We start from the raw sequence: 12,954 nt of genomic DNA on the forward strand, positions 1-12,954 counted from the left end.
AGGAAAGCTTCCCTCCCACCTCATGAGAGGGAAGAAGGCAGTGATAGAGGGAGGTAGGGGGTGGGGAAGATGTATAGGGAGGAAGTTCTGTCCCCTTCCTTTTATCTTTGGACACAGTTGTATGAAGATGCGATGACGGGAGCTGCAGCAACCATCTTGCTACATGAGGCAACATGCTTAGTGTCAATGTGCAACCCACTGAGGGTGGCAGAGCAGATGGATGCAAAGGGCCCATGTCTTTAATGGCATCACTGAGCTGCTGAGCCAACCTGAAACCAGCCACCTTCATATTTCCTGCCACCATTTTATTTTGTTACTTGCAGTCCAAAGAATCCTCACCAAGGCACTCTCTAAATTCTCAATTAGAAACCCAGCCGAAAAAGCAAGACTTATGCTGAAGACAGCAGCAGCAAGCCCAGCTCTTCACCGGCACCAAAACATTTGATCAATCAACAAATATTTATTGATTGCCTGCTGTGTGCCAGGCTCTGGGTTAAGTGCTGAGATAATGATGTGGTCTCTGCTTTCGTAAAGCCCTTAGTTTAGACAGAGAGTCTCAGGCCACACAAGTAATTACATATTTATGTATCAGAAATGGCAAATTCAAGGATTCTGGGACTTAACCCAAGACTAAGGGAGGGGTAGGGGAATGGTCGTCTAAGATGGCAATTGTTACTCTTAGACTTGAGAAATGAATGACATACGGGAAAAAGAAGTGTTACCAGCAGAGCAAACTCTAGGGGCAAAATAAATTGTGGCTGAGAGACAGCCTGTGATACTGGGGTCACGGGGCAGAGAAAGAATTGGGAGGGGAGGTCAGGGAGGCCAACAGAGGCCAGACCACAAGATTTTTGAAGGTCACGACGAGGAGTTTGGATAATATCTGAAGGGAAATGCACAGGCCATAGAAGTGTTTAAAGAGAAGAGGGACATGATCTGATCTGTTTTAAGATGAAGATGCTGGGAGCTGGATGGGGTGTGGTCTACATGTGGCAAAGTGAATGTAGGGGGACCTTTCAGAGAGCATGGCCAAGCTCCCTCTCTAGCTCAGAGCAACACAGCAAGCCCTGCCTGTCTGTTGCAGAGGCTTGGAGGTTGTGCAAACCACACAGTTATATCAGCAGGAGTTTCCCAGCCAAGAAGTCACATCTCCTTACTTGCACAAATACAGGAAGACTCTTCTTCTGCAGCAAGAGAGGGAGACAGAAAGTCCCACTTTCAGGGTCCAACCCTCAGTCATAGCAGGCCCTGCCTGCTGCTGGAGTGAAATAGGAAGTTCTGGCCCAAAATGCCCTGTGCAGGGCAGGCCACTGGCTCTGATCACACCTGTGTGGCTGCCCGAACAGTCTTTGAGCTTCCACCTACAGAGACAACTGGACTGGGGTCTGTGGCCTGGAAGAGAGAGGTGGGGTGCGGGGAGAACTCAGTAGTACCCTGGATGTGACATGACTCACCCACTGAACTTTTTCCAGCTCTTGCATGAACTTTTTAGAGATTATCTGGGAACCCTCCACTTGGAGAGGGGAAAAAAAAATGTCTGGCTATCGATGGAGTGAAGCCAGCCAACAACCCAACCCAGTTTTTTTTTTTTTTTAAACCAGGTCTTGCTCTGTCATCCAGGCTGGAGTGCAGTGGTACCGTTAGAGCTCACTGAAGCCTCGACCTCCCAAGCCCAAGCAATCCTCCCACTTCAGCCTCCCTAGTAGCTGGGACTACAGGCACATGCCACTATGCCAGACTAATTTTAAAATTTTTTGTAGAGATGGGGTATCCCTATGTTGCCCAAGCTGGTATCGAACTCCTGGGCTCAAGCGATTCTTTCTCCTCAACGTCTCGAACTGCTGGGATTACAGGCATGAGGTACCATGCCGGGTCACAACAACCCCTCTTTTATGGGGAAACGAGGAAATTCCACACCACTTCATAGAGAAAAATGGGTCTTGCTCAATTTTTATGGAAAAGAAAAAAGAAGGGGCCAGGCATAGTGACTCATGCCTGTAACCCCAGCACTTTGGGAGGCTGAGGTGGGCGGATCACTTGAGGTTAGGAGTTCGGAACTAGCCTGCCTAACATGGTGAAACCCCGTCTCTACCAAAAATACACAAATGAGTCAGGCATGGTGGCTCATGCCTGTAATCCCAGCTACTCAGTTGGCTGAGGCAGGAAAATCGCTTGAACCCAGGAGGCAGAGGCTGCAGTGAGTCAAGATGGTACCACTGCACTCCAGCCGGGACAATAGAGTGGGACTCTGTCTCAAAAAAAAAAAAAGAGAGAGAGATCCTATCTCATCCTCCTTTGTAAGTGAAACTGGAATTCACTCTTATTTTACTATACATCAAAGTGAGGCGGGAAGCTTTGTCCAACCTTGATGCATTTTTTAAAAGGATAAAGTTATACAGACTGTAAACTAACAAGTAAAACTGGAGTTAGATAATTGGGACCCTCTCATCTCCCTGACTATAATACAAGAAGTTCCGCCCCGATTCCAGGAGGAAATGAGGGCACCCACACTCACTTGGTAGGCCCTAGTTGAGCTGTGGTCCTCCAGCGGGACTTTGAGGTCTAGAGGCCATGAAATCTCCACTGGGGTCACACTGTGCATCTTCTTTTCTGAGGGGGTGGCCACGGGGACCAAGGTAGAAGGATGCTTCTTTTTCTCAGGAGTCTTTCCTGATTGAGAGGAGGAAGAGAAGCAGGAACACCTGATTAGTTGCCCCAACGTGCCAACCCAGCCAATAGCAAGGGAAGCTGGTCTGAGAGGCGGAGCCTTATGCTGATTGGCAGGACGGATGACCTATGATGGTGCTGATTGGCTCAGTCAGGTCTTCCACCAGCCTCTTTCTAGGGTCCTTCCCGGTTGGCCATGTTTGCCCCTTCCCCAGTCCCCTTGCTCACCACGAAAGCGGCACAGGCAGCAGATACAAAGGAGGAGAAGTACGGCTAGCAGCGCCAGGCCCAGTAGGGAGCCCAGGACGATGCCGGCAATGGCCCCGTGGCTCAATGTGGGGCCTGGAAGAGACAAAGAGAAGAAAGAGAAGGGGAACAGGAACCAAGGTTGGACCCAAGTTTCCTAAGCCCCCTAACTTTGTGCTGGGACCCAGGAGTCCAGTCCCCACTGTCCCTCCCCTCCCAGAACCCAGGAATGTGGGACCCTAGCACTCTCAACTCATTTAACAGTTACTGCGGTGTGCCTGGCTCTCGGACAGGTAGTGAGGATTCATTGGTGGGCCAAACAGGAAAGATGCCTACCCTTGTGGGCTTAATTCTAGGAGAGAAGTCAGAAATAAATGAGCAATACATAACATAATCACAGATTGTCCCGAGAAAGAAAAAGTTATGTGATAGAGATCATGAGGGTCAGGTGTGGTGGCTCACACCTGTGATTCCCAACACTTTGGGAGGTCAAGGTGGGCAATCACTTGAGTCCAGGAGTTGGAGACCAGCCTGGCCAACATAGCGAGACCCTGTCTCTACAAAACTTAGAAAAAACTAGTCAGGTGCGGTGGCTGGGCCTGCAGCCCCAGCTACTCAGGAGACTGAGGTAAGGAGATCACCTGAGTCTGGGGAAGTTGAGGCTGCAGTGAGCCCAGATCGTGCCACTGTACTCCAGCCTGGGCAACAAAGTGAGACCTTGCCTCAAAAAAGGAAAACAAACAAAGAAAAAACAAAAAAGGAATAATGGGAAAGGATGTGACATTTACAAACAGTGGTGAGCTAAGGTCCCTGAGGAAGTAACATTTGAACAGAGACTTGAAGAATAAAGACCAGAGGCAGTCATACTAAACCCGGGGAAAGGGTGTTCCAAGAGGAGGGAACAGAAAATGCAAAGGTCCAGAACTAGGAAAGAGCTTTCTCTGTTCAACGAAGGCCAGCATGGGTGGAGGATATGGAAGGAGAGAGCTGAAGGTGGAGGGTGAAGTAGAAAAGGTTTCCAGGAACCAGATCCTAAAGGGGTCCCGCAGAAATTAATGGAAGGCTTTTATGTAGGGCAGCCTCATGATCTGATTTGCATAACTCTGGCTTCTACATGGAGAATGCATTATCTGAGAGCAAGAGGGAGTATAAAGATACCAAATAAACAGCTGTTGCAGTCCAGGCAAGAAAGGATGCTGTGTTTGACCAGAGCCTTGGGGTGAAGATGGAAAATATTTTAGAAGGAAAATGGACCGAACTTGCTGGCAATTAGGATGTCAGGGGTGATGCGGCCTGTGAGTAGTGACATTTATGAGTATGGGGAAGACTGGAGGGTTGGGGGATGCAGTTTTGAGGGAAAACACCAAAAGATCTGTTTTGGGCGTATGACATTTGGGATGCTAATTGGACATCCAAAGTGAAGATCTTGGCTGGGCTCAGTGGCTCACACCTGTAATCCCAGCACTTTGGGAGACCCAGGCAGGCAGATCACTTGAGGTCAGGAGCTCAAGACCAGTCTGGCCAACATGGCAAAACCCTGTCTCTACTAAAAATTCAAAAAAAATTAGCTGGGCTTGGTGGCTCACATCTGTAATCTCAGCTACTCGGGAGGCTGAGGTAGGAGCATCACTTGAACCCAGGAGGTGGAGATTCCAGTGAGCTGAGATCATGCCACTGTACTTCGCTCTGTCCCACCACCCCACCCCACCCCGCCAAAAAATAGTGAAGATCTTAAGTAGGGAGCATCCTTTTCAAGAGACAAGTCAGGGTCCAGGATAGGACATTTGGGAGTCATCTGAGTATTAATGTTATTGAAGGCCATGAGCGTGAACATGATCACTTTGGGGAGTGCGGACTAAATCCTGAGACACTCCAATGGAAGAATGTTATCAACTGAATTGTGCCCACCCCAAAAGAAAAACATATCTTAAAAGTCTTAACCCCTGTTCCTGTGAGTGTGACTTTATTTTGGAATAAGTTCTCTGAAGATGTAACCAAGTCAATATGAGGTTATTAGGGGTGAACCCTAATCCAATATAACTGGTGTCCTTAAAAGAAGAGGACAGAAGCCAGGTGCCGTGGCTCACGCCTCTAATCCCAGCACTTTGGGAGGCCAAGGTGTATGGGTCACCTGAGGTCGGGAGTTTGAGACCAGCCTGACCAACGTGGTGAAACCCATCTCTACTAATAATACAAAAATTAGCTGGGCGTGGTGGCACATGCCTGTAATCCCAGCTACCCAGGAGGCTGAGGCAGGAGAATCACTTGAATCCGGGAGGTGGAGGTTGTAGCGAGCTGAGATCATACCATTGCACTCCAGCCAGGGCAACAAGAATGAAACTCCATCTCAAAAAAAAAAAAAAAAGAAGAAGAAGAAGAAGAGGACAGAGACACACACACAGGGAGAAGGCTGTGGGAAGCTGGAGGCAGAGGTTGGAGTGACACAGCTGCAAGCCAAGGAATGCCAAGGATGAAACAGCCACCACCAGGAGCTAGGAAGAGACAAAGGAGGATTCTACACAGGGTCTCAGAGGGAGTAGGACCCTCTCAACACCTTGATTTTAGACTTCTGACCTCCAGATCTGTGAGAGAAGAAATTCCTGTTGTTTCTTTTTTTTTTTTTTTTTTTTCCCCTTTTTGTGGAGAACGGGGTTTCGCTATATTACCCAGGCAGGTCTCGAACTCCTGGGCTCAAGCTATCCTCCCGCCTCTGCCTCCCTGAGAGCTGGGATTACAGGCGTGAGCCACCGCGCCCGGCCAATGCCTGTTGTTTCAAGCCGTGCAGTTCATGGTACTTTGTTAGGGCAGGCCCCGGGAAACTAAAACAGGGAGAGAGGGAGGATCTGGCACAACAGACTGAGAAGGTCTACTCAGACAGCCCCAACTCACCGGCCTGGTAGACCCGGCTTTGTGATGGAGTCCCTGGTTGGCCCCCCAGGATGGGCAGGATCCGAAAGGTCCAGATCCCTGGATTCCGAGGTGGAAAGGGCACCACAGCTGACCGCTCCTGAGGCCCCAGGATGAGCAGGGAGACCCAGTCCTTGTAGGTGGAAGTCCTGCCCAGATCAGGCCCATCTGGCCATGCCTGGATCTCAAAACTGCTGATTAGGGCCCCGCGCTCCACATCCCAAGTCAGCACGGCTGCATCTCTGGCTCTCTGAAGCCTCCACGAAGATATGGAGGGTCCTAGAGGGATGTAGGGGAGGCTAGATTCTTGGGTGCTAGAGGGGAGAGGGAAGGGGGCTAGGGGGCTGGGCTCCTGGGTCTGAGGAAGGAGGGGCTGGGGCCTGGACTCCTGGGTCTGAGGGAGGAGGAGCTGGGGCCTGGACTCCTGGGTCTGAGGGAGGAGGGGCTGGGGCATGGACTCCAGGGAGGAGGGGCTGGGGGCCTGGATCCTAGGTCTGAGGAAGGAGAGGTCTGGGGCCTGAACTTCCGGGTCTGAGGGCTGGAAGGGCTGGGGGCCTGGACTTGCGGCTTTCTGAAATAATGTGGCTCACCAATGAGGGTGATCTGGTCACCGCCAGCTCCCAACGCCCCACTGCATAGCACAGAGTAATTTCCCAGGTCCCAATCCAGGCTGAAGTTGCCGATGTGGAGCTTCCGCCCATCTTGACTGAGCCGCAGGCGACTCCCGCCTCCTGGAGCCAGGGGACGCCCTTCCCGGGCCCAGGATGCCCGAGAGGGTGGGGGACAACCAGAGGCCTCCAGTGCCACCTCTGCCTCCCCCAACCGTGTCTCTGCCACCAGCGGATGCAGCAGCACCTCTCGGGGGGCCTCTGCAGGTGGGAGAAGCCCAGTTAAGAAAGTCAAGACCTTACCTTGGATTCAAAGAACAGGTCGTATGCCCTACTTTAAATCAGATGGTGGTAAGCCCCGGCGCTTTGGCCACCTGAGAAAGAACTGCCAGTTTACTCACTCATTCGCTCATTCATTCATTCATTATCTGATTTCCTCATCAAACACTTATTGAACACATACCATAGAAGTAGGCCCTGTACTGGGAAACTCATATTATTCTCAGCTATTCATTCTTCTTTATAATAATAATAATTATTATTATTATTATGTAGCAATAATAATTATAAGACTGGGTCTTGCCACACTGCCCAGCTGGTCTTGAACTCCTAGGCCCAAGCAATCCTTCCGCTCCCAACTACCAAAGTGCTGCGATTACTGCGCCCGACCTCGTTACTCTTTAAAACATCACTGCTTTATCTCTCTGAACACGTGGGAAAGTGATGGCCTTCTTCCTGTGTCCAGAAAAATACCCCCATCCCTGCACGCCCTCACCATGAAGTATAGGGAAATCTTTGTCCCTTTTCTAGTTTGAAGACAGTGAAGTCCTGCCTCTTTCTTGGACTAAGGACGTACCCCAAACCCCTTCGGAATTTTCGAAGGACCAAAGAAAAAGTCTCCCTCCTCCTCGAGAAACAGCAAAAAAGCCCCGCGCCGTCTCACCCGCCGTGACTGTGCAGGTACGCGTGGCCACCAGGTGGCGAGCAAGGCAGGTGATGGGGACGCCGCTGAGCCGGGGGTGGGCGGGGACGGCCGCCAGCAGCACAGAGGACACTGGCCCCGCGCGGATGCCTTCGGGGAGACCCTGGAACTGCAGGGAGGCGGCAGGGACCCCGCCGGGCCACGAGCAGCGGAAGCGGAGGCTGCGGTCCCCGGGACCTCCTTCAACTGAGCACTGTGGGGCCCCGGGGGGCAGGTCTGCGGAGAGAAGGCAGAGAATGAAGATGTAGTCCCTCACTCATTTCTTCTCCAGCCCCGCCTCTCTGCGCAGTAACTCCCTTCTTCCCTAGCCCCGCTCCATAGGCGCTCACACTCCCCACTTTTCCTGAGATCTCGTTCCCAACTTCCCCGCTAAGTGGGTAGCCGGCAGCCCTGATGACTGCCCAACTTTCTTAAGAAAACTGCATCTTCACACAATGATATTTCTCTTCCCAAACGTAACTCATCCCCTTCCTTTCCAGCTCCACCACTTCTGCCAGGTTACTTCGCCCCCTCCTGGATTGCCCTCCGAGAAGCCTCCCCTTTTCCCAGATATCTCCGCCCTTCCTTGCGGACCCCATCCCCTTTCTAAGATAATTCTGCCCGCTTTCCAAATGACCTCGCCCCTTTCCCTGGTGACTCCGCCCCCTTCCCAGGTACCTTCTCCGTTTGCTGATCCCACTTACCCGCCCAAGCAACTTAGTTCTTTCCCTTTCTAACTCCCACTCTTTGCCATTTAACTCCGCTGTCGACTTTGTTGAGAGTGTTCCATGCCCCGGAATGTCCGCCTTCTCAGTACTAGGCCAGCCCGTCAGTCCTGGTCATTCCCTGCCACTCCATTTGGCTCCTTCCCTTGTCCTCTTTCTGGCCCCGCCTCTTATCCTAGGTGTCTCGGCCCCTCCGCGCTGGCCCTGCCCCACCACGGGTGTACCAGCTCCTTCTTGGTGATCCAGTTTTCCCGCTGGCCCCGCCCCACCCTCCGGTATCGGGCTCCTCCTCGCTGGCCCCGCCCCTTAGCCTAGGTATCTCTGTCCCCCCGCGCTGGCCCCGCCCCACCTCGGGAATACCAGCTCCTTGGCGATCCAGCTTTCCCGCTGGCCCTGCCCCACCCACCGGTATGCTGCGCCTCCTTGCTGGCCCCGCCCCTTTCATCTAGTCCCGCCCCTGTTCTGGCCCCGCCCCTCAGGCATTCCCCGACTCTCGCCCCGGCCTCTCACCCGCTACAGTGAGGTTGAGCAGCGAGCGGCGGCGGCGGCTGGTTCGCGGGTTCGCTGCCAGGCAGGCATAGGTGCCTGCGTGGCCCGGCCCGACCGCGGGCAGCAGGAGGCGCGGCCCCGCGGGCACCGCGGCCTCGGCCGGGTCCGCTAGGCTCCACGCGATGTCGGCGGGCGGCCGCGAGGCGGCAGCGCAGCGCAAGGTCACGTTGCTGCCCGCGGTGACAAAGCGGGCAGGCGTGGCGTCGCGGTCCGAGGAGACGGTGATGATCGGCGGGTCCGGGCCGTCTGGAGGGAGGAGGGGTCGGGACTGCAAGTGTCAGGGTCACCTGGGACTCCGCTGGGACTCCCGGAGACTGGGCCCCCAGCCCGCTTCTCCCCAAGGACCCCCTGTCCCCGACCCGAGGTACCCCCCCAACTCACAGAAGACGCTGACGTCGGCGGCAGCCTCCCTGCGGCCGAAGGGGCTGCGGACGCGGCAAGTGTACCGGGCGTGGTCGCTGCGCACAGGGCGCGCGATGAGCAGCTGATCGCCCTCTGAGCGGATCCGGGGCGGCTCGGCTCCCTCGGATTCCGACGCCTCCAGGGCGCGTCCGTCCCTGCTCCAGCTCAGCTCCCCGCGACCGGGTCCCCACCCCAGGCAGCGCAGCCGGAGCTCGGCCGCCCCCTCCTCTGTCTCTGGAGCCTTGGGCTGAACCGACAGCTGGGGTAGGGGCTCTGGGAGAGGGAGAACGGGCTCAGGACCCAGTCCTGGAGCCCATCTTTGGTCCCCTTAGAGGGAACCCCAGCCGCTGCTCCCTCTAAGCCCCTGGAGTCCCGGCCCCCATCCCTCTCCTCTCATAAACCCATGAGTTTGAGCCCCCAGACCCCTTCTCTCCGGGACCCAGGAGTTCGACAGAAGAGGCTCCCAGCCTCCTCCTCCTCCCTCAGACCTGGGAGTGCAGGCCCCCAAGAGTCTCCATCCCAGGTCCAACATTGCTCAAACACCCCTGCCTTGACCTCTAGCTCTTTTCCTCCTTTCCTCAACCCAGAAGCCCTCTTCTGCCATCCAGGGACCCCACAGCACCGTGACTTGCCCAAAGCCTGGCAGAGCAGAGCAGCCCCTGCCGCCTGCACTCCTGACGCCAGGGCCCACTTACCATACACACCCACCGTGAACTCGCGAGTCTGCCGGGGAACCCCTGCCCGGATGACCTCAGCCGTGTAGACCCCTGCATCGTCCAGCTGGGCAGAGGCGAGCTCCAGAACCCCCCGGGCCTGATCAAATCGCAGGCGGTCTCGGTGAGCAGGGTCCAGGCTGATCAGAGGTGCCCCTGGCCCCAGGCCTCCAGTTGCCAGCACCTTAGAGCCCCGGCGCCAGACCACCAGAGGGGTGGGGGACCCAGGGCTGGGGACTGGGACCAGGGGGAGCCGGATGGTAGTTCCCACCAGCACAGCAAGTGGGCCCCCCAGCTGCTGGGGGAAGCTTGCAGCTGAGTGGGTCTCTGCAGAAAATTTGGATTCAGGGCTCTGGGCAGAGAGTTGAAGATCCATATCATCAGGGGAGAATTTTGAACCTGGGACCTCAACAGAGAATTTGGTGTTGGAGACTTGAGTAGAAATGTTTGAAGCTGGGGTCTTAACAGAGAAGGAAGGCTTGGGGTCTTTGGCAGGAACTCGAGGGTCCGAAATATCAGGAAATACTTCAGAACTAGGGGTTTCAGAGAAGGAGGAAACCGGGCTCAAATCTTGGCCCTCAGCAGAAACATTTGACCAGAAGGACCCAGACATGTTGTTGGAACTCAGGGCCTCAGGAAACCAGCTGGAATTAGAGATTCCAGCAGAGCCTTTTGAATCCAGGGACTGATCCGGAAGTTTCCAGCTGGGAGGTTTGATGGAGGGAACTTCTGCACCCAGCCCCTGGGAAGAGCTCTTTGAGTCCGAAGAGAAGGCAGAGGAGAAGTTGGTTTGCTGAAGTCCAGAAGAGGCTCTGAGGGTGAGGACCCCTACCAAGGAGGCTGCAGAGAAGAGGGGAAAGCGTTGGGGGAGGCTGCTCAGGGGGACTGGAGGGGAGGGGACTGAGCAGGGAACTTACCCAGGAGTAGGAAGAGTGGCAGAGCCTGTGGGGTGTCCATGGTGCTGGCCTCACTGAAACGACACTGGAGAGAGACCCAGGACTGCACCCATCCCTCCTGGGTCAGACGAGTCCAACAGGACTGGTAGCTTAGCTTCCTGGGAGGGGAAGGGAGCCAGACCCAGAGGGAGGGGCCAGGATCCCCAACCCCGATGTGGTGGCTGAGCTGCCCACCCCACCCCACTCTCTTCATCAGCTGGTCCCATCTGCAGGGAGGCCCAGCCTGATCCCTGCCCTCCCCACCCCCAGGGGGAAGATGGAGAAAACATTCCCAGCTAAAAATGTGGTAGCAAGTTTGTGGGACAAAGCCAGGAAGACTTCCTGGAGGAGGGTGAGGTGACCTTTCCGAGAGCCCCACCTCTGATGGCCACAGCTTCAGAACAGGCTTCCTCCTCCCCAGCCTCCTGGCCCCTTCCACTCTGTCTTGCCTGCAGCCTCAGATACACCTGACTCTGCTCCTCCTCTGCTCCAAACCCTCCCATGGCTCTCTCAGAACCAAGTCTCCAGGTGCTATCTCCTGCCAGGGCCTCTATCCTGAGACCAGAGCTGCATTTCTGCATCCCCGAGGCCCTCACATGGCCTGTGTCCCGCTAAACTCAGAATCTTTCCTCTAACCCAAACTTCCTCACACCTCCGGGATGGCTTCACCATCTTCGCAAATGCTGGGAAACATTCCCAACCTCCTCCCTCCCCGTCACCACTGTCAATCTGAGTCCAACCCTCCTCACCCTAGTTCTCACTGGCCAGGTCCTGTCTTCTCTTCCTGCCTCGTCTCCCTCCTCTGCCCAGTCTCCTCCAGTCCCTGCCAGGGTCCTTCTACACCCAGAGCTGAACCTGCCTTCCCCTACTCACAGCCCTCCCCTGGCTCCCCAGCGCCCTCTGGAGACATCCAAGCTTCACAGCAAACCCATGCACACCCCCCGACTCCAGCACTTGAACATCCTGCCCGCCCATCTCACCTCGCAGTCCTCTACCTGGAATGCTCTCACACTCTCCACCTCCCTCCAGCCTGGCTAAACCACAACTTGTCCTTCAGGTCTCACCTTATTAAGAACCATAATAATTACCACTTAGTTTGAGCCGGGAACTATGCTAAATGTTTCCTATGCATTATCAGGCTGAACCCTTCTAAACACCCTATGAGCTGAGTGTCATTATACTCACTTTGCAGGCCAGGGGACTTAGGCTCAGAGAGGTCAAGGGACCTGCAGGAGGTTGCACAGCCAGAGGGAGAAGCTGGACTTGGGACCAGGATGGTCAGACTGTTGACTCCTTCTGATAACTTTTCCCACCATCCCATGCTGAGCTTAGGGCGTCTGCTCAGCTCCCAGTCCTCTAAGCTTACCTTGGCCCAGTTCTCACCAGTAGTAATATTGGTAATATATGTATTTTTTGAGACGGAGTCTTGTTCTGTCACCCTGAGTGCCTCAGCTCACTGCAGGCTCCATCTCCCGGGTTCCAGTGATTCTCCCGTCTCAGCCTCTGGAACAGCTGGGAGTACAGGCACGCACCACCACACCTGGCTAATTTTTGTTATTTTTAGTAGAGCTGGGGTTTCACCATGTTGGCCAGGCTTATCATGAGTTCCTGACCTCAAGTGATCCACCCACCTTGGCTTCCCAAAGTACTGAGATTACAGGCATGAGCCACCATTAATTAGCCCCGACTAATACTGGTAATAATATACCTTCAGCATTTTTTGCATAGCAGGTGTGGTTATAGGGGTGCTACATAAATTAACCTTTCAAAACTCCATGGAGTAGATTATGTAGTTTAAAGAGGGCTGCAAATTTGAGGATCCTCCTGTTAAGATATGAGGTCTATGTCCCTACTCCTTGGATCTCAGTAGGCTCTGTGACTGCGGGACCAAGACGTGGAAGTGACCCTGTGCCAGAGTCTGCATCTAGGCTGGCATATGCCACTTTCTGTATCATAGGACACTCCCTCATGGAACCCAGCCGCCACACTGGGAGGAAACTCAGCAGTCCCATGGAGGGGAATCACGGCCCCTGGTCAGCAGCCCCAGCCAGCTTGCTGGCCATGTGGGCGAGCCTTCTTGGAAGTCAATCCCCTGGCCCCATTTGAGGCACCTGAACTGATCCTGCACGGAGAGACAAGCTGCCCCTGCTGAGCCCTGCCCAGATTCCAGACTTAAGAGCATAATAAACAAGTGTTGTTTTAAGCCACCAAGTTTTGGGGTGGTTGGTTATGCCAGAACAG

At 54.5% G+C, this 12,954-nt stretch overlaps 1 protein-coding gene and 1 long non-coding RNA gene across 5 annotated transcripts; one reads left to right on the top strand and one right to left on the bottom strand.

Annotated features, from left to right (window-relative positions):
• Window positions 1-284: 284 nt before the first annotated feature.
• VSIG10L (V-set and immunoglobulin domain containing 10 like) lies at window positions 285-12,210 on the bottom strand. 2 transcript variants are annotated; one of them, XM_030942427.1, is made up of 10 exons: window positions 10,696-12,210; window positions 9,761-10,618; window positions 9,045-9,338; window positions 8,625-8,909; window positions 7,372-7,626; window positions 6,411-6,689; window positions 5,803-6,099; window positions 2,896-3,009; window positions 2,516-2,670; window positions 285-1,392 (listed from the first exon to the last, which is right to left on the bottom strand). In XM_030942427.1, the coding sequence occupies exons 1-10, from the start codon at window positions 10,925-10,927 to the stop codon at window positions 1,321-1,323; spliced, it is 2,841 nt and encodes a 946-aa protein (XP_030798287.1). In that variant the 5' UTR covers window positions 10,928-12,210; the 3' UTR covers window positions 285-1,320. The 2 variants fall into 2 exon arrangements, with proteins under 2 accessions (XP_030798287.1, XP_030798288.1); XM_030942428.1 differs by lacking the exon at window positions 2,896-3,009.
• LOC115900769 lies at window positions 8,762-12,904 on the top strand. 3 transcript variants are annotated; one of them, XR_004060412.1, is made up of 4 exons: window positions 8,762-8,898; window positions 9,653-9,902; window positions 10,461-10,596; window positions 12,671-12,904. It is a non-coding gene; the product is annotated as an uncharacterized LOC115900769 (long non-coding RNA). The 3 variants fall into 3 exon arrangements; XR_004060413.1 differs by having other exon boundaries at window positions 8,813-8,898; window positions 9,674-9,902; XR_004060411.1 differs by lacking the exon at window positions 8,762-8,898 and adding an exon at window positions 9,231-9,329 and having other exon boundaries at window positions 9,674-9,902.
• Window positions 12,905-12,954: the final 50 nt, after the last annotated feature.

Source organism: Rhinopithecus roxellana, chromosome 12 (assembly GCF_007565055.1).
Source record: "Rhinopithecus roxellana isolate Shanxi Qingling chromosome 12, ASM756505v1, whole genome shotgun sequence".
Classification (NCBI taxonomy): domain Eukaryota; kingdom Metazoa; phylum Chordata; class Mammalia; order Primates; family Cercopithecidae; genus Rhinopithecus; species Rhinopithecus roxellana.

Bases quoted from the DNA above. Each gene is read 5' to 3' on its own strand.
- VSIG10L (XM_030942427.1), bottom strand. From the start codon at position 10,927: ATGAAGAGAGTGGGGTGGGGTGGGCAGCTCAGCCACCACATCGGGGTT. The intron at 9,339-9,760 runs GTAAGTGGGCCC...TCCCTCTCCCAG, and splicing joins GTTCACGGTGGGTGTGTATG to AGCCCCTACCCCAGCTGTCG. The intron at 7,627-8,624 runs GTGAGAGGCCGG...TTCTCTCCGCAG, and splicing joins GCTCAACCTCACTGTAGCGG to ACCTGCCCCCCGGGGCCCCA.